The sequence below is a fragment of the Nuphar pumila genome, chromosome 3 (genome assembly GCF_984573655.1).
Source record: "Nuphar pumila chromosome 3, dmNupPumi1.hap1.1, whole genome shotgun sequence".
NCBI classification, from domain to species: Eukaryota; Viridiplantae; Streptophyta; class Magnoliopsida; order Nymphaeales; family Nymphaeaceae; genus Nuphar; species Nuphar pumila.
Genome location: NC_143251.1, coordinates 3684588 through 3711352, shown reverse-complemented (window position 1 = coordinate 3711352; position 26765 = coordinate 3684588). Strand labels below are relative to the sequence as shown.

Below are 26765 nucleotides of genomic sequence, written 5' to 3'. Positions count from 1 at the left end.
GATGGTGGACAAAGAGGGAAGCGGGACTATAGCAAGACTATATGTCACTTTTGTAAAGAACCGGGGCATATCAAGCCGGTATGTCCCAAATGGAAGAAGCTCCTTGCTATGGCCACCACCGGCGCACCACAAAAGGAAGAGGCATCATCAAGTGGGTCACTCTCGTTGAACCAAATAATGGAAGCCCTTCAACCTCTTCTCAAGGGAGCTACATCCGGTGCCGCTGTGTCTACTTCTTCCATTCCAGGTAAAGTCCCTTGGCTTTTGGACTCAGGTGCATCCTTTCATATGTCCCCAAACATGTTTTCACTTTCCGATTATTCAAAAAATGCTTCTCCATCCTTTGTTTCCACTGCGGATGGAACTTCTCTTGAAATTAAAGGAATAGGTAATTTTGAAACTCAAGATTTTTTTATTCCAAAAATTAGATTTATACCTAAACTTAATTTAAATCTTCTTTCTGTTTCTCAACTCTCGGATCATGGTTGTGATATTAAATTTTCATGTGATAAATGTTTAATACAGGATCGCCTGTCCGGGAAATTGATTGGGGAAGGCTTTAGAAAAGACGATTTATACTACATGGAATCTCTTCGAGTTCCAAAATCTTTTTGTAATGTTGCCCGAAACAAAGATATAAACATGTGGCACAAAAGACTTGGTCATCCTAATATCACCAAGTTGTCTTACTTACATTTTGCAAAAGACCTATGTAAAAGTTCCTTTTCTTGTAATGACTGTATTCTCGGAAAAATGAAAAGTTTACCTTTTGAGCAAAGAACTATGTTCTCATCAAAACCCTTTGAAATTGTTCATTCCGATGTTTGGGGACCGACACCTGTTGTCTCAAAAGGAGGTTTTTCTTATTATGTTATTTTTGTGGATGATTTCTCTAGATATTCATGGATCTTTTTCTTAAATTCAAACATGAAGTCTTTTCATGCTTTAGAACTTTCCATTCGATGATCAAGAATCAATTTAATAGTAACATAAAGATTTTTAGAAGTGATTCTGGAGGAGAATATCTCTCCAACCAATTTAAAATATATCTTGAAGATCAAGGAATCATTCACCAAAGATCTTGTCCTAAAACCCCCCAACAGAATGGGTTGGCCGAAAGAAAACATAGACATATTATTGAGACCACTAGAACCCTTCTTATTTCCCAGAACATACCAAAATTTTTTTGGGCTGAAGCTGCTCTTGCTTCTGTTTATCTGATAAATCGTTTGCCTTCTAGATTATTAGGAAAAATATCCCCTTTTGAGATTTTATATAAACTTGAACCAGATTATAATAGGTTACGAGTCTTCGGGTGTAAGTGTTTCATACTTACGGATAAGAATGACAAACTCTCTCCCAAGGCTATCCCCTGCGCTTTTCTTGGCTATTCTGAAACTCAAAAGGGATTTCGGTGTTATGATCTTCGAGAAGATAGGTTATATGTCTCTAGAAATGTAACTTTTTTGGAAAATGAAAGTGGATTTGAAAAAAATGTTTCGCAACAAGAAAATTTTGATTATTCCTTCCTTTTTGACTTATTGTCTAGTAATGATGATATATCTAGTGATGATGATGTATCATCAAACCATGATGACGACATTGAGGGTAATGTCGAAGAGCATAACCAACAAGAAGGCAGGATTTCAAGTGATCCAATAACATACTCACGTAGAAACCAAGACACCTTTAGAAGTGCTATTGATCAATATAGTGAACTTGTTCCTGTTCTCGATCACCGTAGATCTGAGAGGAATAGGAGACCTCCAACTCGTTTTGTCTCCTTTGATTCCTTTTCACCCCGATATAGGGCTTGTCTTAGTGCCATTCATTCTTATTTTGAACCTAGAAATTTTGAAGAAGCTAAAAAATGTATAGAATGGCAAGAAGCTATGCAAAATGAACTTAATGCTCTTAAAAGGGCTGAAACTTGGGATTTCGAAACTCTACCCATAGGAAAGAAAACTATAGGTTGTCGATGGGTTTTTAAGGTTAAAACTAAGAGTGACGGATCCCTTGAAAGGTATAAAGCTCGCTTAGTTGCAAAAGGATATGGGCAAGAGTATGAAATTGATTATGAAGAAACTTTTGCTCCTGTAGCCCGAATGGTTACAGTTAGATGTCTTATCACTATTGCATCTATTAAAAATTGGAATATTTTTCAAATGGATGTAAAAAATGCTTTTTTAAATGGTGATCTTAACGAAGAAGTGTATATGGATGCTCCACCAGGCATGGAGATCCCTAAAGATAAAGTTCTTCATCTTCAAAAGGCCCTTTATGGTTTGAAACAGGCCCCCAAAGCTTGGTATGACAGATTTACCAGTGTAATGTTGAAAAATGGTTTCTCCTCCTGTTATACTGACACTGCTCTATTTACTAGAAAATCTAAGGCAGGGATTGTAATATTGTTACTATATGTTGATGACATGTTAATTACAGGTGATGATGTTCAAGGAGTCAAGGGTATTAAGTCCGTCTTGACTTCAAAATTTGAGATGTCAGACTTGGGTTTTCTGACATATTTTCTTAGAATTGAGGTTGCTTATTCGCAACGTGGTTATTTTCTATCTCAGTCTAAGCTTGCTTGTGAGATTATTGACAGATCAGGGATTTCTGATGACAAAGTATGCGAAACTCCTGAAGTTGTGGGAGCAAAAATGAAGATTGACGACGGTGTTCCTCTAACGGATCCTACTCCTTACAGGCAGTTGGTAGGTTCTTTAATGTATCTTAGCATTACTCGACCCGATTTGTCACATGCTATACACATCGCCAGCCAATTTCAGCATGCTCCTACAACTGTTCATATGAGTGTTGTGCTTCGCATCATCAGATATTTAAAGGGAACGGTGAATAAGGGAGTATTCCTATCTTCTTCTGAATTAAAATTGCTTGCTTATACTGACTCAGATTGGGGAGGTGACCCTAGTAACCGTCACTCCACCACTGGTTTTTGTATTTTCTTAGGAGAATCGTTGATCTCGTGGCGATGTAAGAAGCAATAGAAGGTATCCTTATCATCCACTGAAGCCGAATACAGAGCCATGGTATCCACTACCATGGAAATTGTATGGATTCGACGCCTCTTGGAAGATATGGGAGTGCCCATCAGAGAACCAACTAAGTTGTGCTGCGACAATAAAAGTGCAATCTATATTGCCAAAAACCACACCTTTCATGAGCGAACAAAGCATATTGAGATGGACTGCCATTATGTCAAGGAAGAATACTTGAAGAAGGTCATTGATTTACCATACGTGACGTCTGAATATCAACTTGCGGACTTCTTCACAAAAGCTCTTTGTTCGCCTAGATTTCATTTCCTCCTTGACAAACTTGCGGTTATCACACCCCTGCTCCCCCGTATCTCTAAGTGTGATAACCATATGGGGGAGGGGCTCGGCCCCTCCCCTGTCGACCCAAAAAAAAAAAAAGATGGGGGAGGGGCTCGGCCCCTCCCCTGTCGACCCAAAGAAAAAAACATATGGGGGAGGGGCTCGGCCCCTCCTGTGCCGAAAAACGAGGGAGCAGGGGAGGCTCAGCCCCTCACCTGCCGACCCAACAAGAGACCGAGAGAGGGGGGGGGTGCTCGTGTTAAAATGTATACACAAAAGCATTATTGTAAGTATAAATATATATACTTATATACATAGAGATACGTATACATATATTATATGTATACGTATCTCTATATATAAGTATATATATTTATACATTTTTCTCTTTTTACCCGATAAGGGTATTTTTGTCTTTCCACATTTTGCGCATATCCCATTTGGAATATGCTGTACTTTTTTTCCCTTTTCTTTTTATTTTTTGTAATTCTTTTTTTTCTTTTATTTTTGCCTTTTTGCACATTCAAAAAGGGGCATTGGGGGTCTCCCCAATAGAGTCGTTGGGGAGCCCCCAACGGTCACAATTGTGACCGTTGGGAGCTCCCCAACGACTCCTTTGGGGAGCCCCCACTTGCCCTCTTCTTTCTTGTATAAATAGGGGTGTTCCCCCTTGTTGTAGAATAAGCTTGAGAGTCTCAAGCATTTGCTTTTATATATTGAAATACATGCATTATTGCATGTTTATTATTTATACACTTTTTGTGTATTTTGTTCAAGTGTTGTGAGAGTGCTTTCGTGCACTTCTTTTATAAGGTTTTTATGCTTGTTTATGTATTGTCTCTTCGTAGACAATTTCACAGCTCGGCCCCTCCCCAGCCGACCCAAGAAGAGAGTGAGAGACATACCTGCGAGCCGAGAGGAGGAGCCGAGAGGAGGAGTCTGGGAGGCGGAGCTGGAGGCGGCGACGCTGGGGGCGGCGGAGCTGGGGCGGCGATGGGAGAGCTCGAGCTCAGGGGGAGAGAGAGGAGAGATTAGGGCAAAAAAATTTTTTTACCCTAATCCTCCTCCTTTTCATCGGGGGAATTTTTTTTTTCGCCCAAAAAATGTGGACAAAAATGACCCTGGGTGCATTGACCGCACCCAGGGTCGTGTTGACCGCACCCGCACGTGATCCCGCGTCGCGTCGCGTCGCGTCGCGTCGCGTCGACGCGGGTGCGGCATCTGTTTTGCAGAGTTCCTGTGACATAGATTTGAACTATAATTGGCCTGACGAAACTACTTCAACAATTGCACAGAGAAAAGGCCTAAATTTACCCCTAACAGTTAGAATATATTGCAGATTGCACAAGAACAAGGTTTACATAACTCTCAGCACAGATTGGTTTCACTTATAGGAGTCTATGTTCACATTAACCACTCTTAGAGTGCCATCAATCTTGATGGCCAAAAGCAATTGACCATGTTTTTTCCTTAATGTCAAATTTTACATCATGCAGCAGAACAGGTGATGACACTTCAAATTAATTTTGAGTGATAGTAGCTAAATATGTAAGGCCTGCAGAATCTGTCTTATTTAGGGGCCTCAGGTACAAATCCTGCACCCCAGTTTGCCTATAAAGCTTGGTAATATATTAATTTAAAATAATTAATGCAGATGCCACAAGAAAATGAGGCATCCATGTATTAAGAGCTAAACTGTAAATGTACACCCTAGAGAAAGATTTCACTATCTTCAGAAGACTGACAGAGACAGGCTACAACAACACAAAATACAAAATATCAATGTGGAATTAAATCCACCACATGGCATAAATTAAAATAAGCATAAACCTAAGTTGATTTTGCTAAACAGTCTGACATTTGGAAGACTAGAAATGTTTGAAAATGAAAAGCAAAAAAAAAAAAATGGCGATAAGAGCATGCGAGTGAAGTATTTTATGTAGAAATGAATGGCACATCAGTGTCCGTTTTATAAGGTCACAGTTGTTATTACCAGCTGAGAAGGTGCTCTTATCTGTAGAACATTTTCTTGTATTTCTCGAAGTTTTGAAAGGTCCCCACCATCTACAAGTCTGCTCAGCAAAGAAATCCTTTTTGCCACATCCTACATGAACAATTTTCACTAGTCAATGCAGAATAACTAGAACCCAAATAATAGGTTCAATACTCAAGTAATAGAAAAATTGTTTCAAAACCTAATTACAATGCAACATACATCTGTGGTAAAAATGGGATTTGCATAGTAGGTTGGAACTAATAATTCCTGAACTACTAAAAAGGTTGATTGAATTATTTGTTTTGTTTCACATGGTTCACCATTGAAAAACGGAAGAAAATATTTTGTAAACAACTTACTCTTTGAATCTATATTCACGTAGTACACAATCTATGACAACCTTTTAAGATTAACACTTTGTATTACTACTTCCATGAGAATCGCGCTGGTGATGAAACATAATAACAATCAATCTCAATATGTTTTGTCCACCCATAAAACTCTAGATTTTTAGCAATATAGATGGCACTTTGATTATCACATTGCAATGCAATGGGGGCAGAAAGATCTACTCCCATATATCTAAAAAGTGGACAAAGCCAAACAATTTACAAAGCAGTTTACATCACAGCTCTGTATTTTGCTTCTGTAGTTGATAAGGAATTTTGTTGCTATTTCTTGTTATGCCATTATATCAAGAAGCTCCTCCAGAATATATACCAATAGTAGAGCAATGACTACTTGTCAGTCACCCAAGATCTAAATCACAACAGGCTGCCAGCTTCAATGAAAAGATACTAATGAGAAGAACAAGGCATAATGCATCATATATCATATATACTGAATAATCATCAACACTACTGCCATGCCAAACTAAACGGGCACACTCATAAACTGACTAACCACATACACTACACATAGCCGTTGAGAGCTCTCAACAACTCTATGGGAGCTCCCAAGGCCCCTTGCCTCTTGGCTTATCATGTATAAATAGGGACACATTGTCCCCATTCTTGCTATTCTTTTTGCTAAGCATATTATCAATAAAATGCTATATTTTTTATATTTGTTGTAAGCCCTTGTTGGGTTTTTGTGTTGTCCCTAGTGGACTTGTGATGGTGTACATTGAATTGTGCTTTTGTATGCCCTTAACTGGTTTGTATTTATCTTTCACTCATTTCATTACATGGTATCAGAGCCATAGTGTTCTTGATCTTGTAGAGTGCCTATAAAGTGTTTGTGATCGTGAAGAAGCATCCAAAAGTGTTTGTGTTCGTGGTGATTGCAAGTGGACATATTCTCTCTCTCTCTCTCTTTCAAAATAAAACATAACCACAAAATTGATCTCTCCTTCAAACCCAATGGTACCAACTACTTGACGTGGGCATCCACTATGAAAAACAACCTAAGGAAAAGAAGCTTTGAGGATATGTAATGGGCACAATTCTCGAGCCTCAACTCAAGCTCAGCAAACTTGAAGGAGGTCAAGAAAAAGGCCCTAGAAAGAAATGCTCGAATAAGGCTATTGAAGATCATAAATCAAAATTAAAAGATTGGGAGAGTAACCATGCTAAGATACATGCATGGTTGATGAATAATGTCGAAATAAAAATCGGAGTTAATATTGCCAAATTTAGAAAAGCAAATGAAGTCGGGTTGTTCATGAAAGGCATGTACACTAAAAAAAATCTTGCAAGACAATATTAATTACAAGAAAAAATTAGAACCAAGCAAAGGGACATGAATGTCCGTGATTTTTTTAGTACATTATCCCCTCTATGAGATGAATTGATACTTTTAGAGCCTAAGTGGGTGACCACCAAAGATATGAAACTTAGGCGGGAACAAATAAAAATTGAGCAATTTTTTCAATTTTTATATGAATTACACCCAGAGTTTGAACAAGATCTTCTCTCCTTTATAGAGCATCTTCACTTCCTTTGAAAGATGCGGTTGCCAAAGTGTGTCAAGAAGAAACTCGTCTTGGCCTGGCTAAAAAAGGAGATGAAGTGTTGGTCATATCTAGGCCCAGCAACAATGTAAGAGCATATAGACCTCTACAATTTGAGAGGCAAAATGGCTCATGAAACAACAACTATGGAGGATAAAAAAGGGTTGTTTGTCATTTTTGTAACGAGCCGATTCATATTAGACTAGTTTGTCCAAAGCTTAGAAACAAGGTGGCTTCCGTAGAAGAATTCACACCAGAGGAGGAAGAAGGCAAAAGTGGAGGTGAACTAACACTCTTTGTCAATTAACTGTGGCGCTACAACAAATGCTCAAATCTTCATCCTCTACATCGGGTGCTGCCATTGCTTCATCTTCTTATCCCGGTGAGTGCTCATGGATTCTTGACTCGAGAGATTCCTTTCATATGACCCCACATGAGAATGTCTTGTTCGATATATGCACTAATCCAAATTTACCTTATGTTTCTACAGTCGATGGAACATCTTTAAAAATTATAAGTATTAAAAATTTAGATTCTAAAAACTCTCAAAAAATTTTGTTCCAAAAACTAGAGTTGTTCCCAAGTTAAATTTGAATCTTTTTTTTGTCTTAAATTTTCGACCATAGATGTGAAATCTCTTTTTCATCTAAAGGTTGCTTTGTGCAGGATCTCTAGTCCGAGAAACGAATTTGGCAAGGCCATAAGAGGGGAGATCTCTATTTCATAGATTATTTATCTCTTTCTTCAAAATTTTTTTGTAAATATGTCCAAGATAATGATATTGAAACTTTGCATAAAAGACTTGGACATCCAAGCTATTCTAAGATGTACTTTTTTTCTTTTAAGGAAAAAATTTGTAATAAAAAAGATGTGTGTAAAGATTGTATACTTGGCAAAATGAAATCTATTCATTTTCCAAATAGAACTTTCATTTATAAAAGACCCTTTGAGTTAATGCATTCAGATGTTTGGGGTCCTTCTCCGATTATGTCAAAAGGAGACTATTCATATTATGTTACATTTATTGATGATTTTACTAGATATGTATGGGTATACTTTCTCAATTTAAAATCGGATGTATTTTCTTTCTTTAAAGAATTTCATATGATAGGAAAGGATATAAATGCTTTGAACCTCACCGAGTGTAAGAACCACAAATTTTACACTAAAACTTAAGAATTATGTGGATTTGGGCCAGGATCCGTTATTGGACCCAAAAGAAAATTTCGGATATTAGAGTATTTTAGTAATATTATATAAATAAATATTTAAGGAATTAAATATTTCAAATCCTCGGTTCGGACCCAAGTGGATCCAACCCTTGGGTCCACTGCTGTTTAAGCAACCCGGACCCAAATCAAATTTGGGTCCAGCATTTCGGGTCGTGGTTCGGACCCGGACCCGATCCACCCCCCTGTTAAAATTTAAGAGGGGTTAATAAGGGGGGGGGGGGGCAACCCGATATGGTTTGCCCGATAAAAAGCTTTGTGAGGGGAAACCCTCTCCCCTGAGTTATCGGGTGTTAGGGTTCAGCCGAACCCTAACACATAAGGAGATGGGAGTTGGGGGTGCACACCGCAGCCGCCGGGAGGAGGAGGAGCTCCTTCCTTTTCGGGAGGCCACCCACCTACAAAGGAGGGACCCCGAACCTTTCCTTCTCCCTCTCTCGCTGTCCCATTCTCTCTCTTCTCTCTCTAACCCTCGGATTCCCCTCCCCCGAGCTCGGCCTGCTGTTGAAGCCGTGTTAGGAGACGCAACCGACCTCCTCTCTCGTAGCTGCCGCAACAACTTCGCCGAAAAATGGTAGGTTTCCTGTGACTGTTTTTTTCAGGTTAATCATGGGTTTGGGTGGAGTGTGGGTTGTCCAAAACCCAAATCAGTCGATTTGCAAGGGGGAAAATTCTCTAGTGTTGGAGTTTTCTGTCAACCCCAAACCGAAACCCCAAATTTATAATTTGGGGGTTTCAGATTTTTTTTACAGAGCGTGGTGCGTGTGGGGGGGGTTGTACCAAAGGTGGTTTATGTGATATCTTGAACTAAGGAATGATTCTGTGTTTAAATGTTGCGGCATCGTCCATCAAGATTCGGGTGGGTTGCTAGTTACCTGTTGGTTTTCGGAGTGTGGTGTGAATGTTTTTTTTTTTTTTCTTGTCTTAGTAACTATATTAGCATCCAGTATGTATTTCCTAAACTCCAAATTCCTGCATACAATATTGCACTCAATTAGTTGCATGAAACACGATAGTGCAAGATTCTTTTTGGTCATTTTCCTGATATTAAGTTGTGGTGTAACCCGAGCAGCAGACAATTCACTAAATTAGGCACTTATTTTTATAGAGACCGGGTAAATTCAGGGTTTATGGCATATTATACTATTGTGCAGTTCTGGTGTGAGGTTCTTCTCAAAGCTAAATCGAATTTCTTGGTGTATAGGTTGTAGGGTAGCTAAATTATTAACAGTTTTTGTGCAATTGGCTGTATGGAATATGCTCCTTATTTGTTTTCCTATGTAACAAGACATGTTATTAAATACTTATTTATTCTTTAAGGTACAGTAAATGGCTAAGTAGATAGTTATTGTGCAGGCTGTATTCTAGTTGAACTGAAATGTTAAATAACACTTGGTTCATATGGTTGAACTGCTAAAAATCAAATCTTGACAATGATTAATACAAATTAGGTTTATGAAAATCTTGTTTAACAGATCATATTGTTCTTATTCTGAAACATATATCATGCTTGTGTTGATTTATGCTGGCCGATTGGTACAGCTGTTGCCTTGTGATTATAAGTTGTCCATGTAAATTCTGACCACCCACTTGATCTTCTGGTTATTGCTCCATGTTGATGGTTTAGTCTGTAAAGCTATGCTGAATCATCATAGTTTATGTTTGTCGGATGTTGATTACATCATTCTGTAAAGTTATGCTGAACTTGTAAAACCCTGTTAAAAAAAAAAAAAAAAAATTGGACCCGGGCCGGGTCGGGACCCGACCCGAGCCCCTTTTTTTTTTAGGGTTTTGCGTAACCCGACGCAGGGTCCCGAGCGCCGCACTCCCCCCCCTTCTCCCCCTTCTCTTGCGGGAGGATTTGGGAAACCCACCAGGGGTTTCCCCTTCCGGTGCCCCCCGTCGCCTTTAAGAGAGAGGTCGAAGGGCGAGGGGAGTCTCGCCTCCCTCTCGCAGCCCTCTCGAGCTTCCTCCCCCGCGCCGGCCCCCACTCCCAGGTATGCTCCTCCCTCTTCTCTTCACCAACTTTTCTCTTCCTCACCGCCCTTCCTGTCACCTCGCCGGGAGGCCGGCCGACGGCTCACAGCCGCTGCCTCCCACCGCCTCCCTGTGGCATCGGGGCCGATAGGTGGCTTACGCAGCCCCTGTCGTCCCCGCCTCTCGCTGGGGATCGCCGGAGTGCCGGCAGGGGTCCGGTGGCCCCTGCGGCAACCCCCCCCCCCCTTTTTTTTTTGTTTTTCCTGCCACCTTGTGGCTTTCGGCAGGGGCTGGCCCCCCCTGCCGTCCTGTGTTGTCGGCAGGGGTTGGCCCCTTGCTGACCTGTGTTGTCGGCAGGGGCTCGGCCCCTGCCACCTCGTGCTGTCGGCAGGGGTGGCCCCTTGCCGACCTGTGCTGTCGGCAGGGGTGGCCCCTTGCCGATCTGTGTTGTCGGCAGGGGCTCAGCCCCTGCCACTTCGTGCTGTCGGCAGGGGTTGGCCCTGCCGACCTTGGTTTTCGGCAGGGGCTGGCCCCCCCTGCCGTCCAGTGCTGTCGGCAGGGGCTCAGCCCCTGCCCCTTCTTGCTCCCGGCAGGGGGTGGCCCCCTGCCATCCTTATGCTTCCGTCAGGGGCTGGCCCCCTGCCATCCATTGCTGTCGGCAGGGGCTCAGCCCCTGCCACTGTGTGCCGTTGGCAGGGGCTCAGCCCCTGCCACTTGGTGGCCATCGGCAGGGGTGACCCCCTGCCGCTGCGCTATGTTTAGGCAGGGGCTTGTTCCCCCACCGCTTGTCTGTTTTCGGCCAGCAGGGGCACACCTCTGCTGCCTCTCTTTTTCCTATAGACAGGATTGTCCTTCTTTTGCTCCGCATTATTATTAACATAGCACTGTTGCAGACCTCGCATCGGACCCTCGCTCTGGCACCGCGGCCCGAGCCTCGTATCATCTACACGCGTAGACGCACGCAGTTGCAAGACATTCCGAGGTAGGGGAAAGTCGCACGAATAGTGTGTATGAACTAAATAAAATAAGACTTCTGAGATAGAATAATTATTTTTGCTTATTTGCGTATCTGAAGAAGTATGTGTTGATCCATGTTTTACTCTGTGTGATTCTTTTGAAATTGCATAATGTAAATTCTTTGGGTAGACTCATTCTAGAAAAAAATCAAGTAGTTTACTTGGCATGCCTATTTACGTGTACAATTACTTAACTCATAATTGTCTATTATGCATGCTTGTTCCTTTGAAACTGCATACTTAAGATAGATTTTGTGAAGAGACTCAAAACCACTGCAATTGCCATTATAACCAAACCTTAAGGCAGGTACGGTATGAATTTTATGTAAGATCATGGAGGGTATTGAAGGGTGAAATCTATACTTTACTGATTTTGATATGGTAATATCGGCCTCCACAGGCCAATTGCTCAGAAAAGCAAAACATGTCATATAGGAACCAAAAGAATCATATACCATTATGTTGCCCTTTCATCGTAGTTGTACCTCTAGGAAGGTACGATCGTACTTTTGGACAAGTACGTCCCATGTGGGTTACGATGGTGGGATGATGAGGTTGTGGCAACCTCGATGAATGCTATTAGCAAAATGCTGAGATCACATAAAATGGTGACCATTTCGCCTTCACAGGCAAGATGCTCGAGTGGGTCTAATGGACCAGAGCATGTAGGATGGGACGGCGGTTAAGAACCCCCGTCGTACCCATCCGATCTTCTCGGTTCATCAAGGGAGAGGATGGATGGTACAAAGACTCCGATGGACAGGTTGTTAACAACCACCCCACGAGCAAAAGAGTCGGTTTTCCCCAGTCATCGGAGTTAGGGGAATTGGGATTACCATAAATTATCCTAGGTGGTAACTCCCAGGCACTTCTGCAGAAGTTGGATGCATCCATGGGCCACGAATGCCTTTGGGGATTTACTCTCTTGGTCACTGACCGTCCCCTTAGGAGCGGACTCAGTCAGCCATCCGGGTTAATGAAAACACCTGACATAATAAACCCCCGGATTGGTCTCGGCTGTTTCTACGTTTCGCGTCTGTGCGTACCCATGGGCCAGTTAATATCAGAACTTAAATAATATATTCATGAATAGATATAGATGACTGAGACTTACACTGCTCCTCTTTGCACTTATTACATTTGTTAGAATAGACTACAACTGCTTTAATTGCTTAAATATCATAATTGCTTATCTCATGAATGTCCTGTTTTATTCTACTTATCTGTTCGTGCACCTACTAGTTTGTTATGAAACTGACCCATTTCATGGGCAGGTGAGGAGTAGGACTTCACTGGCGGCCGATGGCGTGGTGCAACGTGGATCAAGATTCATTTTCTTTCTGCTGGCGGCTTGGCTCTGGGACTTTTTGGAGTTTTTCTTAGATTTATTGAACTTTGGAATAAAAGACCCATTTTGTAATAAACTGCAGATTTTAATCGATTGCCTTATTTCTTAAATTCCTTTAAGATGTTGTACATGTGAATGATGGTTTTTCAGCTAACGTACCCAGGATTGTTGACTTGTGTCCCTTTCTAAATGTCTTCCGCTGTTGTTTTTAAATATTAAACTTTAAATCTTTGAAAGGTTTTTCGATAAGGTTTTCGAAATCACAAGTCGAAATTTTGGGGCGTTACAACTTGGTATCAAAGCCAGATCAGAAAGAAGTGAATCTTGACTATTGAGCATCCCATCGCGCTGTAAGTAAATCTTTGATATTTCATAGCATGTTTAGACTAAATGATATTCTTGTTTTATTCGTAGTACCGTTGGATATATGGATCCAGTTACTGGTTCTAATGGTATTCGCGGTAGGAGCACGCGTAGTGTACGTGGTCGTTCCGTAAGGGGGAGGGGCGGACGTGAGATGTTCGGTGCTGGTTACTGGGCTAACCGCCCTCCTCTACCCATTTTTACGGATGAGCAAGGCTTCGCACTACCGATCGCCTACCAGATACCCTTGGCAGCAGCGTGGGCTGAAGTGCATGCTCGAGAAGGTGGTTTCGCGCCTTCACACATTCAGGTGCACCATCAGACACCACAGGAGTCATCGGGAGATTTTGTTCCCCCTGAGTTAACAGAGGAGTGTGGTTTCTGCGGAGAAACAGGCCACACCATGGATGCTTGCTTCCACAAGGCTGAGCATGACGACAAGATCGCAATTTCGACTGCCGGCGGGCAACCGCCACCTCCGGCAGACCTAGTGGGCGGTGTATCACCCACATATACACCTGCGACGGATTCTTCAGATTATAGTCTTGGCTCACCGGAATATACTCCGGCGACGCCTCTTTACGGGCAGGAGCCCTCCTACGATGAGTCACTTCCCTTCACCCCTAAGCGCAGATTCAGGCGCACAGGCAATAGAAGGGAATGATGAGTTGTGGAGCCTGATTCACTGTTTTTGCCCCTGCAGGAAGGGGGGTCCGGGGGCTCCCCCCGGCGCGGGTCGCCCCTGGCGGGGGGTTATAGGGGGGCAGCGCCCCCCCCAGAAGAAATTTTTTCTGAGGCTTATGTTTGGTACCCGGTTTTCAGTGGATCCGACACGATTTGGTTAGGGTTAAGGTTGTCGCCCTTTCCTTGTTTATATTCTCGCTTTTCTTTCCCGAACTTGTAACTGTCTGTTAAGAGTAATAAAATTTCTCTCTGGGCGGCCGTGGTTTTTTACTCTCTCTCGGATTTGAGGAGAGGTTTTTCCACGTAAATCTGTGTTCTTCTTGTGTTTTGTTTGATCGTTCTTGTTCTTTGTTTCCTTTTGATTGTCTCTTGCTCGTGGTTTTTCCTAACAACTGGTATCAGAGCATTGGTTCGTTGGAGCAAGAATGGAAGAGGGAAAGATAAAGATCGATCGGTTCGACGGTAAGGATTTCGGTTTCTGGAAGATGCAGATCGAGGATCTGCTGTATCAAAAGAAACTATATCAGCCTCTATCGGGAAAGAAACCAGAGACGATGGGGGAAGAAGAATGGCTATTGTTGGATCGACAAGCCCTAGGTGTGATTCGTCTCACCCTGTCTCGCAATGTTGCGTTTAACATTGCAAATGAGAAGACGACGGCAGATTTGATGGCGGCTTTGTCAAACATGTACGAGAAGCCATCCGCCTCTAACAAAGTGTATTTGATGCGAAGACTGTTCAATCTGAAGATGGTTGAGGGTGCCTCTGTGACAGATCATATCAATGAGTTCAACACCATCACAAGTCAGTTGAGTTCGGTGAGCATCGATTTCGATGATGAGGTAAAAACCCTCATTCTTCTATCCTCTTTACCCGAGAGTTGGGGTGCGACGGTAACTGCGGTGAGCAGTTCGTCTGGCCAGAAGAAGTTAAAACTCTTAGAAATTCGAGATATGATTCTCAGTGAGGATATTCGGAGAAAGGAGTCGGGAGAATCCTCAGGCGCTGCCTTGAGTTTCGAAGGCAGAGGAAGAAACTTTCAACGGGGACATAGTTCAAACCGTGGTAAGTCAAGGTCAAAGGGAAGGAGTAAGTCGAGACCTCGTGGTGACCTTGTCTGTTGGAACTGCGATAAGAAGGGTCATCTAAAGCGGGATTGCAAAGCTCCTAAGAAGAAGAAGAAGAACCAGGACAACGCTCAGTCTGTGAATGCAACAGTTGAAGAAACTACATGTTTTGAGGACGTTTTGATCTTGAGCGTGGACAGTCCGATCGAGTCGTGGATTTTAGACTCAGGTGCCTCTTTTCACTCTACTCCGTGCAAAGAGCTTATGCACAATTTTGTGGCCGAAAAGCTTGGTAAAGGTTTATTTAGCTGATGATGAGCAGTTAGATATTATGGGGAGGGGTGATGTGCATATTAGGACTGCTTCTGGGTCCAAATGGACATTGCATAATGTTCGTTATATACCTGGTTTAAAGAGAAATCTGATTTCAATAGGTCAGTTGGATAGTGCCGGGTATAAAACGGTATTTGGACATGGTTTCTGGAAAATTGTGAAGGGAATCTTGGTTGTTGCACATGGAAGAAAATTGGGGACCCTGTACATGACTGATAACGACCGAGATATTGTTGCTTCGGTGAGTTCGGAAGCAGATGCTAAGTTGTGGCATTGTAGACTCGGGCACATGAGCGAGAAAGGGATGAAGGTGTTAGCATCAAAGGGACTATTGCCAGACTTGAAGTCTGTACACACTGGTTTCTGTGAGGATTGCGTGTTAGGCAAACAGAAACGGGTCAGTTTCTCAAAGATCGGAAGAGAACCGAGGGCAGAGAAATTGGAATTAGTACACACTGATGTTTGGGGACCAGCCCCTGTTTGTTCCCTTGGAGGCTCACGATACTATGTGACCTTCATTGATGATTCCACTAGAAAGGTATGGGTTTATTTTTTGAAGAATAAATCTGATGTTTTTGCCACTTTTAAGAAGTGGAAAATAGAGGTAGAAAATGAGACCGGGCTGAAAGTGAAGGGGCTACGGTCTGACAATGGAGGGGAGTATGACAGTACAGAGTTCAAAGCATTTTGTGCGAAGAACGGAATTAAAATGAGTCGGACTGTTCATAACCGACCACAACAGAATGGAGTTGCTGAGAGGATGAATAGAACTCTCAATGAGCGTGCGAGGAGCATGAGACTGCACGCAGGTTTGCCCAAAGCATTTTGGGCTGATGCTATCAATACTGCAACCTATCTGATCAACCGGGGTCCTTCAGTCCCATTGGATATGAAACTGCCAGAAGAAGAATAGACGGGAAAGAAGGTAAATCTATCTCATTTAAGAATTTTTGGTTGTGTTTCTTATGTACACATTGATTCTGAGAATAGGGATAAGCTAGATGCTAAGGCCCAAAAATGTTACTTCATTGGATATGGCTCTAATTACTTTGGTTATCGTTTCTGGAATGAAGAAAATCGGAAAGTAATAAGAACTAATGATGTAACATTTAATGAGAATGTGTTTTACAAAGACAGGTCCAGTGTAGAATCAGAGGGGACAGAAAAACAAAAAGATATGATGAGAGAGATTGACTTGGAGGAAATCTCAACAAATACCCCTGTTGAGAATTCTGATACAATCGAAGTAGACTCTAACGTAGAGCCAACCACTCCTGCATTTGAGTTGAGGAGATCTGTTAGAGTACCTAAACCTTTGACTCGGTATTCTCCATCTTTACACTACTTATTGTTGACTGATTCTGGCGAGCCAGAACTTTTTTCTGAGGCAATGCAGGTGAAAGATTCGGTTAAGTGGGAGTTAGCAATGCAAGATGAAATCAAGTCTTTGCAAAATAATGAGACTTGGGTGCTAACCAAATTACCGAAGAGAAAGAAAGCATTGCTGAACAAATGGGTGTATAGAGTGAAAGATGAGTCTGATGGCAGCAAGAGGTACAAGGCAAGATTGGTAGTTAAGGGTTTTCTGCAAAAGGAGGGGATCGACTACACTGAGATATTCTCTCCAGTGGTGAAGTTGACTACCATAAGGACAATTCTTGGTATTGTGGCTGCAGAAAACTTATACCTAGAGCAGTTGGATGTGAAAACTGCTTTTCTCCATGGAGATTTGGAGGAGGAGATTTATATGGTGCAGCCTGAAGGCTTCAAAAGCCAGAGTAAAGAAGACTTGGTGTGTAAACTGCAAAAAAACCTATATGGCTTAAAGCAAGCTCCAAGGCAATGGTACAAAAGGTTTGACACTTTTATGTGTAACTGTGGATTTAGAAGATCCGAGTTGGACCATTGTTATTACTACAAGAACTTTGGTGAGTCTTACATTATTTTGCTTTTGTATGTAGATGACATGCTTGTTGCAGGTTCTAGCATGCAAGAAATAAACATACTTAAGCGGAAATTGTCAGAAGAGTTTGAGATGAAGGACTTGGGCCCAGCAAACCAGATTCTTGGTATGCGGATCACTCGGGATAGAGAGAAGGGAACTCTAAACCTATCACACGAAAAATATATTGGAAAAGTGTTGGAAAGGTTTAGAGTTCAAGATGCAAAGCCTAGGAGCACCCCGCTGGGAAGTCACTTCAAACTCTCGAAGGAGCAGTCACCAAAAACAGACGAGGAACGAGAGAAAATGGCTAAGGTCCCATATGCCTCAGCCGTTGGCAGTCTCATGTATGCCATGGTGTGTACCAGACCGGATATTGCTTATGCAGTGGGAGTTGTGAGCCGTTATATGGCGGATCCAGGACCAGAGCATTGGGAAGCTGTGAAGTGGATATTGAGATATCTAAAGGGGACATCAGGTATGGCACTTTGTTTCAGTGGGAGAAGTGCAAACTTGCAAGGTTTTGTAGATGCAGACCTTGGTGGAGACGTGGACGGTCGGAAGAGCACTTCTGGATATGTGTTTACATTTGGTAACACAGCGATCAGTTGGATGTCAAGACTTCAGAAATGTGTTGCCCTCTCAACCACAGAAGCTGAATATATTGCTATTTCTGAGGCCGGAAAAGAGATGGTGTGGTTGAAGAATTTTCTAAAAGAGATTGGCAAGGAACAGGACAAAAGTGTTCTCTTCAGTGACAGTCAGAGTGCCTTGTGCCTTGCAAAGAATCCAGTATTTCATTCAAGGACAAAGCACATTCAATTAAAGTATCATTATATTCGAGAGAAGATAAATGATGGGACATTGTCATTAGAGAAGATTCTTGGTGCCGAGAATCCAGCAGATATGTTGACAAAGGGTGTGACCACTGAGAAACTGAGGCTGTGCATTGCCTCAGTTGGACTCCTTCAATGAGCATGAGGGAGGGATGTCGTTTCAGAGATTCAGAGAAGAGTTTGGGAAGGAAGACAGTTGGAGAATTTTTTTTATCAGTCTCCAAGTGGGAGATTGATGAGTTGTGGAGCCTGATTCACTGTTTTTGCCCCTGCAGGAAGGGGGGTCCGGGGGCTCCCCCCGGCGCGGGTCGCCCCTGGCGGGGGGTTATAGGGGGGCAGCGCCCCCCCCAGAAGAAATTTTTTCTGGGGCTTATGTTTGGGACCCGGTTTTCAGTGGATCCGACCCGATTTGGTTAGGGTTAAGGTTGTCGCCCTTGCCTTGTTTATATTCTCGCTTTTCTTTCCCGAACTTGTAACTGTCTGTTAAGAGTAATAAAATTTCTCTCTGGGCGGCCGTGGTTTTTTACTCTCTCTCGGATTTGAGGAAAGGTTTTTCCACGTAAATCTGTGTTCTTCTTGTGTTTTGTTTGATCGTTCTTGTTCTTTGTTTCCTTTTGATTGTCTCTTGCTCGTGGTTTTTCCTAACAGGGAATATCTTAGGAAGTATTCTAGTCGTCCCTAAGAGGAGGTAGCACGCACCCAGTTTTGTTGGAGTCTGTGAACTCATTTATAACTGCGGAATATAACTTTTGCTTATGTACCAGCACAGCTGGATTTTAAATATTTGACTCTCGGAATAAAAATTTATGTTCTTGCCTTTGTTTCTATACTTATGCCTACTGGTACGTCTTCAGTGTTTTTTTACTTTAATCTTGGTTGCTTTTTAAGGATGGCGGGAAACTCAAGCCACAGCATGGCCGATGAGTTGCGTGAACAAAGGGGATTCATGATGGATACCCTCAACTCCTTAGCTGAGGCGATTCGTAACCAGGGTCGCCCCCATCAGGATCCGGGTTCCCTTGCTGAGAATGCACCAACCGCCACATATGAAAAATTTCTGAAGCTAGACCCTCCTACGTTCTCGGGCAAGGTTGATCCTGACTTGGCGGAGAGTTGGGTTAAAGAGGTGGAACGGGTGTTCCAAGTGTTGTCCGTTCCTGATGATAAGAAGACAATGTTCGGGTCCTTTCGTTTGAAGGACGACGCTCGCGACTGGTGGGACACTACGCGGAAGGTGCAGTTTCCGGGTGCTGAGATGATTCCGTGGGAGGCCTTCCGAAGGGTTTTTCTCGGAAACTATTTCCCTCCTCATGCGAGGGAAAAGAAGAAGGTGGAATTTCTGGAGCTGTGCCAGGGCAGCTTGAGTTTGAACGATTATATCGCCAAATTTCAACGGTTGGAGCGCTATTGTCCTCACCTATTCGAGGATGATCATGAGCGGGCCGGGAAGTTTATTCGCGGACTGAAGGAAGGACTCAGGCATAGGGTTCTCACCAGTATGCCTGCAACTTTTCCGGCGACCCAGGGCAGCGACCACCTTTTCCAGAGAAGACTGAAGCAGGGAAGAAACAGTTTCCTCCAGCAAAATGCCAGCGACAACAGGGCCCTCCACCACCCAGGCAACCGTCGAGTGATAACTGCCCCAGGTGCAAGAGGCCTCATGTGGGACAATCTTGTCCGCGGGACACTGGCGGATGCCTGTACTGTGGCAAGATGGGTCATTTCATACGCGACTGCCGGAAGAAAGCAGCAGATGACCTCAAGCGAACCGGCAACGTATCTCAGCCTCCTCGACCACCTCATCAGCAACAACAGCGAGCACAACCAAGCAGTGGCAGAGAGCCGGGTCGAGTTTATGCAGCCACGGTCGATCAATTGACCAAAGGGGATCTCGTTCAAGGTACCATTCTTGTTGCTGATCAAGCAGCTTTTGCACTCTTTGATTGTGGTGCCACACATTCGTTTGTTTCAGAAAAATTCGTAAAACAATTGCATATAACGGTAAAAACGCTTGATAATGCATTAGACATGTATAACCCCGTTGGGAAGAACACGGTTTGCACCACTTTCATACCTGAATTGGACATAGTTGTGGCAGAGCGGCACTTGCCTGCTTGTGCTATCCTGCTGGAGATGACTGAATTTGACGTCATCCTAGGCATGGATTGGTTGCACAAGTATCATGCCAAGATCTTTTGCCGTGATGGCAAGATCGTTTTATCACCTCCAGGCTCTTCGAGAGTAGAATTCAGAATTCCCAGACCTGTTCGAGCAAGCCGGATGATCTCGGCACTTAAGGCACAGAACTTCTTGCGGAAGGGATGCACTGCCTTTTTGGTTAGTGTTATCCAGTCAGATCCAATACCCATTCCCATCAGTGAGCTGATATTGTTCGCGATTACCCCGACGTTTTTCCTAAAGAGTTGTCGGGACTTCCACCGTCTCGTGAGGTAGAATTCAGTATTGAATTGCTACCAGGTACGACACCAATCTCCAAAGCACCCTACAGAATGGCGCCAGCTGAGCTTGAGGAGCTGAAGAAGCAGTTGCAGGAGTTGTTGGATCAGGGATTCATTCGCCCCAGCGTTTCTCCTTGGGGAGCTCCTGTGCTCTTCGTGAAGAAGAAGGACGGGACTTTGCGTTTGTGCATCGACTATCAAATGCTCAACCAGGCCACAATAAAAAACAAGTACCCATTGCCGCGTATCGAAGACTTGTTCGATCAGTTGCAGAAGGCCAAGGTTTTCTCGAAAATCGATCTTAGGTCCGGATACCATCAACTCAGAATTAGGAATGAGGATATTCCTAAGACGGCCTTTCGGACGAGATACAGACATTACGAGTTCACAGTCATGCCGTTCGGACTGACCAATGCCCCCGCAGCTTTCATGGACTTGATGAATAGGGTGTTCAAGCCATTTTTGGACACCTTCGTGATCGTGTTCATCGACGACATCTTGGTGTACTCAGAAAGTCGAGAGCAACATCGAGAGCACCTAACAGTTGTGTTGGAGACCTTGCGAAAGGAACGTTTGTATGCCAAGTTCTCTAAATGTGAATTCTGGCTCAAGGAAGTCATGTTTTTGGGACACGTTATTTCTAAGGAAGGAGTGTCCGTGGACCCTGCAAAGGTGGAGGCTGTACTTGGTTGGCAGCAACCAAAGAACGCGCGTGATATCAGGAGTTTCCTTGGACTAGCGGGTTACTACAGAAGATTCATTCAGGATTTTTCTAAAATTGCGTTACCCCTGACAAAGTTACTGAAGAAAGAGACTAAATTCTTATGGGACGAGAAGTGCGAGGCGAGTTTCCAGTTGTTGAAGGAGCGACTTACCAGTGCTCCTATTTTGACCTTACCTTCTGGTAAGGGCGGATTCGTGATTTATACTGATGCCTCTGGGTCAGGCCTAGGGGTCGTGCTGATGCAGAATGGGAAGGTGATCGCTTACGCTTCTCGACAACTTAAAATTCACGAGAAGAACTACCCAACTCACGATTTAGAGTTAGCTGCGGTGGTGTTCGCACTAAAGATATGGAGGCATTACCTGTATGGAGAGCAATTTGAGGCGTTCACCGATCATAAGAGCCTTAAATACCTATTTTCGCAGAAAGAATTGAACATGAGACAACGACGTTGGCTTGAATTCCTCAAGGATTACGACTTCACCCTCTCCTACCACCCAGGAAAGGCGAACGTTGTGGCTGACGCTCTCAGCCGCAAAGCACCGGAAATCTCGATAAATGCTTTATTTGCTGGATGGAGGTTGGTCGAAGACCTAGCCTCATGGAAACCTTTCGCGGTCACTCAAGGTTTAATCGGCTTATCTCACCTTGTTGCTCAACCTGAGCTGCTTGCGAGGATCATCAATGGGCAGAAAACTGATGCACGCTACGAAAAGTTGAAGGCTCAAGCGATATTGGCAGATACACCTTTTCGTCTGAAGGAGGATGGAAGTATATGGTTGAGGGAGCGCCTTTGGGTTCCTGATGATCCGGTTCTCCGAGATGAAGTTCTTGCGGAAGCCCACAAGTCTAGGTACACAATTCACCCGGGTAGCACGAAGATGTTCAAGGACCTGCAACGCAGTTACTGGTGGAACGGTATGAAGCGAGACGTGGCTGAGTATGTCTCGAAGTGTTTAACGTGTCAGCAAATCAAGATCGAGCACCAGAGACCCGGTGGGGTCATGCAGCAGATAGAGATCCCTCTATGGAAGTGGGAAGATGTTACCATGGACTTTATAGTCGGTCTTCCGAGGACGCGGAGAAAGCATGAACGCGATTTGGGTGATCGTCGATAGACTCACCAAGTCGGCTCACTTTCTACCTATCCGTCTCAACCAATCGTTAGATAGTCTCGCTGATCTCTATGTTAGAGAGATTGTGAGATTGCATGGTGTTCCAGTCTCGATTATCTCCGATCGTGATCCTAGATTCACTTCAAGGTTTTGGGGACAACTTCAGTTGGCGTTGGGCACAAAGTTAAAGTTTAGTACTGCGTTTCACCCTCAGACGGACGGGCAGTCGGAACGTACGATTCAGACCTTAGAAGACATGCTTCGAGCCTGTATGATGGACTGGAAGGGAGAGTGGGATTCCCACATCAGTTTGGCGGAGTTCGCGTATAACAACAGCTATCATGCGAGCATCGGGATGGCCCCATACGAAGCTTTATATGGGAGGCCATGTCGATCACCTGTTTTCTGGGACGAGGTTGGCGAGCGAAAATTGGAGGCACCTATAGTCTTGCAACACTATACTCAACAAGTGCAGATGATTCGACAACGACTCCGTACCGCTCAGAGTCGGCAGAAAAGCTATGCAGATAAACGCCGACGAGAGCTTACCTTCGATATTGGTGAGATGGTTTTTGTTAAGGTATCTCCGACGAAGAGCGTATTTCGGTTCGGGAAAAAGGGAAAGCTGAGTCCTAGATACGTCGGACCGTTCGAAATCCTGGAGCGGATTGGAGAAGCAACTTATCGCGTGGCGTTACCTCCGCAGTATGCTCAGATCCATAATGTTTTTCACGTATCCATGTTGAGGAAGTATGTTCACGATCCATCGCATATCATTCATTATGATGATGTGGACATTAGAAGGGACTTGACATTCGAAGAAAGACCAGTGGAGATCATCGACCGTCGTGACCAAGTGCTTAGATCAAAGACCATTTCCTTTGTAAAGGTTCGGTGGCAACATCATGGAATTGACGAATGTACTTGGGAACCTGAGAGCGATATTAGGGAAAAATACCCTGACCTGTATTTTGATTCTTCAAGGTAATAAATATTTGGCGGACGAAATTCTTTTAAGAGGGGTAGGATGTAAAACCCTATTAAAAAAAAATAAAAAATTGGACCCGGGCTGGGTCGGGTCCGGACCCGACCCGGGCCCCTTTTTTTTTTAGGGTTTTGCGTAACCCGACGCAGGGTCCCGAGCGCCGCACTCCCCCCCCCTTCTCCCCCTTCTCTTGCGGGAGGATTTGGGAAACCCACCAGGGGTTTCCCCTTCCGGTGCCCCCCTTCGCCTTTAAGAGAGAGGTCGGAGGGCGAGGGGAGTCTCGCCTCCCTCTCGCAGCCCTCTCGAGCTTCCTCCCCCGCGCCGGCCCCCACTCCCAGGTATGCTCCTCCCTCTTCTCTTCTCCTCCCTTTTCTCTTCCTCACCGCCCTTCCTGTCACCTCGCCGGGAGGCCGGCGGACGGCTCACAGCCGCTGCCGCGGCCTCCCACCGCCTCCCTGTGCCATCGGGGCCGATAGGTGGCTTACGCAGCCCCTGTCGTCCCCGCCTCTCGCTGGGGATCGCCGGAGTGCCGGCAGGGGTCCGGTGGCCCCTGCAGCAACCCCCCCCCCCCCCCCCCCCCTTTTTTTTTTTGTTTTTGCTGCCACCTTGTGGCTTTCGGCAGGGGCTGGCCCCCCCTGCCGTCCTGTGTTGTCGGCAGGGGTTGGCCCCTTGCCGACCTGTGTTGTCGGCAGGGGCTCAGCCCCTGCCACCTCGTGCTGTCGGCAGGGGTGGCCCCTTGCCGACCTGTGTTGTCGGCAAGGGTGGCCCCTTGCCGACCTGTGCCTCCGGCAGGGGCTGGCCCCCTGCCATCCTGTGCGGTCGGCAGGGGAGGCCCCTTGCCGACCTGTGCTGTCAGCAGGGGTGGCCCCTTGCCGACCTGTGCTGTCGGCAGGGGCTCAGCCCCTGCCACTTCGTGCTGTCGGCAGGGGTTGGCCCTGCCGACCTGTGTTTTCGGCAGGGGCTGGCCCCCCCTGCCGTCCAGTGCTGTCGGCAGGGGCTCAGCCCCTGCCCCTTCTTGCTCCCGGCAGGGGCTGGCCCCCTGCCATCCTTATGCTTCCGTCAGGGGCTGCCCCCCTGCCATCCATTGTCGTCGACAGGGGCTCAGCCCCTGCCACTGTGTGCCGTTGGCAGGGGCTCAGCCCCTGCCACTTGGTGGCCATCGGCAGGGGTGACCCCCTGCCGCTGCGCTATGTTTAGGCAGGGGCTTGTTCCCCCACCGCTTGTCTGTTTTCGGCCAGCAGGGGCACACCTCTGCTGCCTCTCTTTTTCCTATAGACAGGATTGTCCTTCTTTTGCTCCGCATTATTATTAACATAGCACTGTTGCAGACCTCGCATCGGACCCTCTCTCTGGCTCCGCGACCCGAGCCTCGTATCATCTACACGCGTAGACGCACGCAGCTGCAAGACATTCCGAGGTAGAGGAAAGTCGCACGAATAGTGTGTATGAACTAAATAAAATAAGACTTCTGAGATAGAATAATTATTTTTGCATATTTGAGTATCTGAAGAAGTATGTGTTGATCCATGTTTTACTCTGTGATTCTTTTGAAATTGCATAATGTAAATTCTTTGGGTAGACTCATTCTAGAAAAAATCAAGTAGTTTACTTGGCATGCCTGTTTACGTGTACAATTACTTAACTCATAATTGTCTATTATGCATGCTTGTTCCTTTGAAACTGCATACTTAAGATAGATTTTGTGAAGAGACTCAAAACCACTGCAATTGCCATTATAACCAAACCTTAAGGCAGGTACGGTATGAATTTTATGTAAGATCATGGAGGGTATTGAAGGGTGAAATCTATACTTTACTGATTTTGATATGGTAATATCGGCCTCCACAGGCCAATTGCTCAGAAAAGCAAAACATGTCATATAGGAACCAAAAGAATCATATACCATTATGTTGCCCTTTCATCGTAGTTGTACCTCTAGGAAGGTACGATCGTACTTTTGGACAAGTACGTCCCATGTGGGTTACGATGGTGGGATGATGAGGTTGTGGCAACCTCGATGAATGCTATTAGCAAAATGCTGAGATCACATAAAATGGTGACCATTTCGCCTTCACAGGCAAGATGCTCGAGTGGGTCTAATGGACCAGAGCATGTAGGATGGGACGGCGGTTAAGAACCCCCGTCGTACCCATCCGATCTTCTCGGTTCATCAAGGGAGAGGATGGATGGTACAAAGACTCCGATGGACAGATTGTTAACAACCACCCCACGAGCAAAAGACTCGGTTTTCCCCAGTCATCGGAGTTAGGGGAATTGGGATTACCATAAATTATCCTAGGTGGTAACTCCCAGGCACTTCTGCAGAAGTTGGATGCATCCATGGGCCACGAATGCCTTTGGGGATTTACTCTCTTGGTCACTGACCGTCCCCTTAGGAGCGGACTCAGTCAGCCATCCGGGTTAATGAAAACACCTGACATAATAAACCCCCGGATTGGTCTCGGCTGTTTCTACGTTTCGCGTCTGTGCGTACCCATGGGCCAGTTAATATCATAACTTAAATAATATATTCATGAATAGATATAGATGACTGAGACTTACACTGCTCCTCTTTGCACTTATTACATTTGTTAGAATAGACTACAACTGCTTTAATTGCTTAAATATCATAATTGCTTATCTCATGAATGTCCTGTTTTATTCTACTTATCTGTTCGTGCACCTACTAGTTTGTTATGAAACTGACCCATTTCATGGGCAGGTGAGGAGTAGGACTTCACTGGCGGCCGATGGCGTGGTGCAACGTGGATCAAGATTCATTTTCTTTCTGCTGGCGGCTTGGCTCTGGGACTTTTTGGAGTTTTTCTTAGATTTATTGAACTTTGGAATAAAAGACCCATTTTGTAATAAACTGCAGATTTTAATCGATTGCCTTATTTCTTAAATTCCTTTAAGATGTTGTACATGTGAATGATGGTTTTTCAGCTAACGTACCCAGGATTGTTGACTTGTGTCCCTTTCTAAATGTCTTCCGCTGTTGTTTTTAAATATTAAACTTTAAATCTTTGAAAGGTTTTTCGATAAGGTTTTCGAAATCACAAGTCGAAATTTTGGGGCGTTACAGAACTTAACATAGGTTATAATCAGCCTATGTTGATTAAATCATTATGTAAACCTGTGTTAAACAAAACATAATTTATGTGGACAGATGCTAATGGTTTCATCCTGTAAAATATAGCACGTTTATGCTGGCCGATTGACACTATTTCATTATGTAAACCCTAACTTGTCTAGGTAAATACCTGTTAGCCTATTTTTGTCTATGTATTATGTTGGGAGATATGGCATGCTTATGATAACTCATGTTCACTATTGAAGATACTGGTAGTTACTATGTTTGTGGGAAATTTTCATATTGAGACCCCACATGATAATAAATTA

At 44.3% G+C, this 26765-nt stretch overlaps 1 protein-coding gene across 3 annotated transcripts in view; it reads right to left on the bottom strand.

Moving 5' to 3' along the window:
- The window catches only part of PWD (phosphoglucan, water dikinase), a 127579-nt gene that overhangs the window by 17581 nt on the left and 83233 nt on the right, over positions 1-26765 (bottom strand). For all 3 annotated transcript variants that reach the window (XM_089998639.1, XM_089998641.1, XM_089998640.1), the window contains exon 26: positions 5332-5442. In XM_089998639.1, the coding sequence (XP_089854765.1) occupies positions 5332-5442 (111 nt within the window). The remainder of the gene's footprint in view (positions 1-5331; positions 5443-26765) is intronic.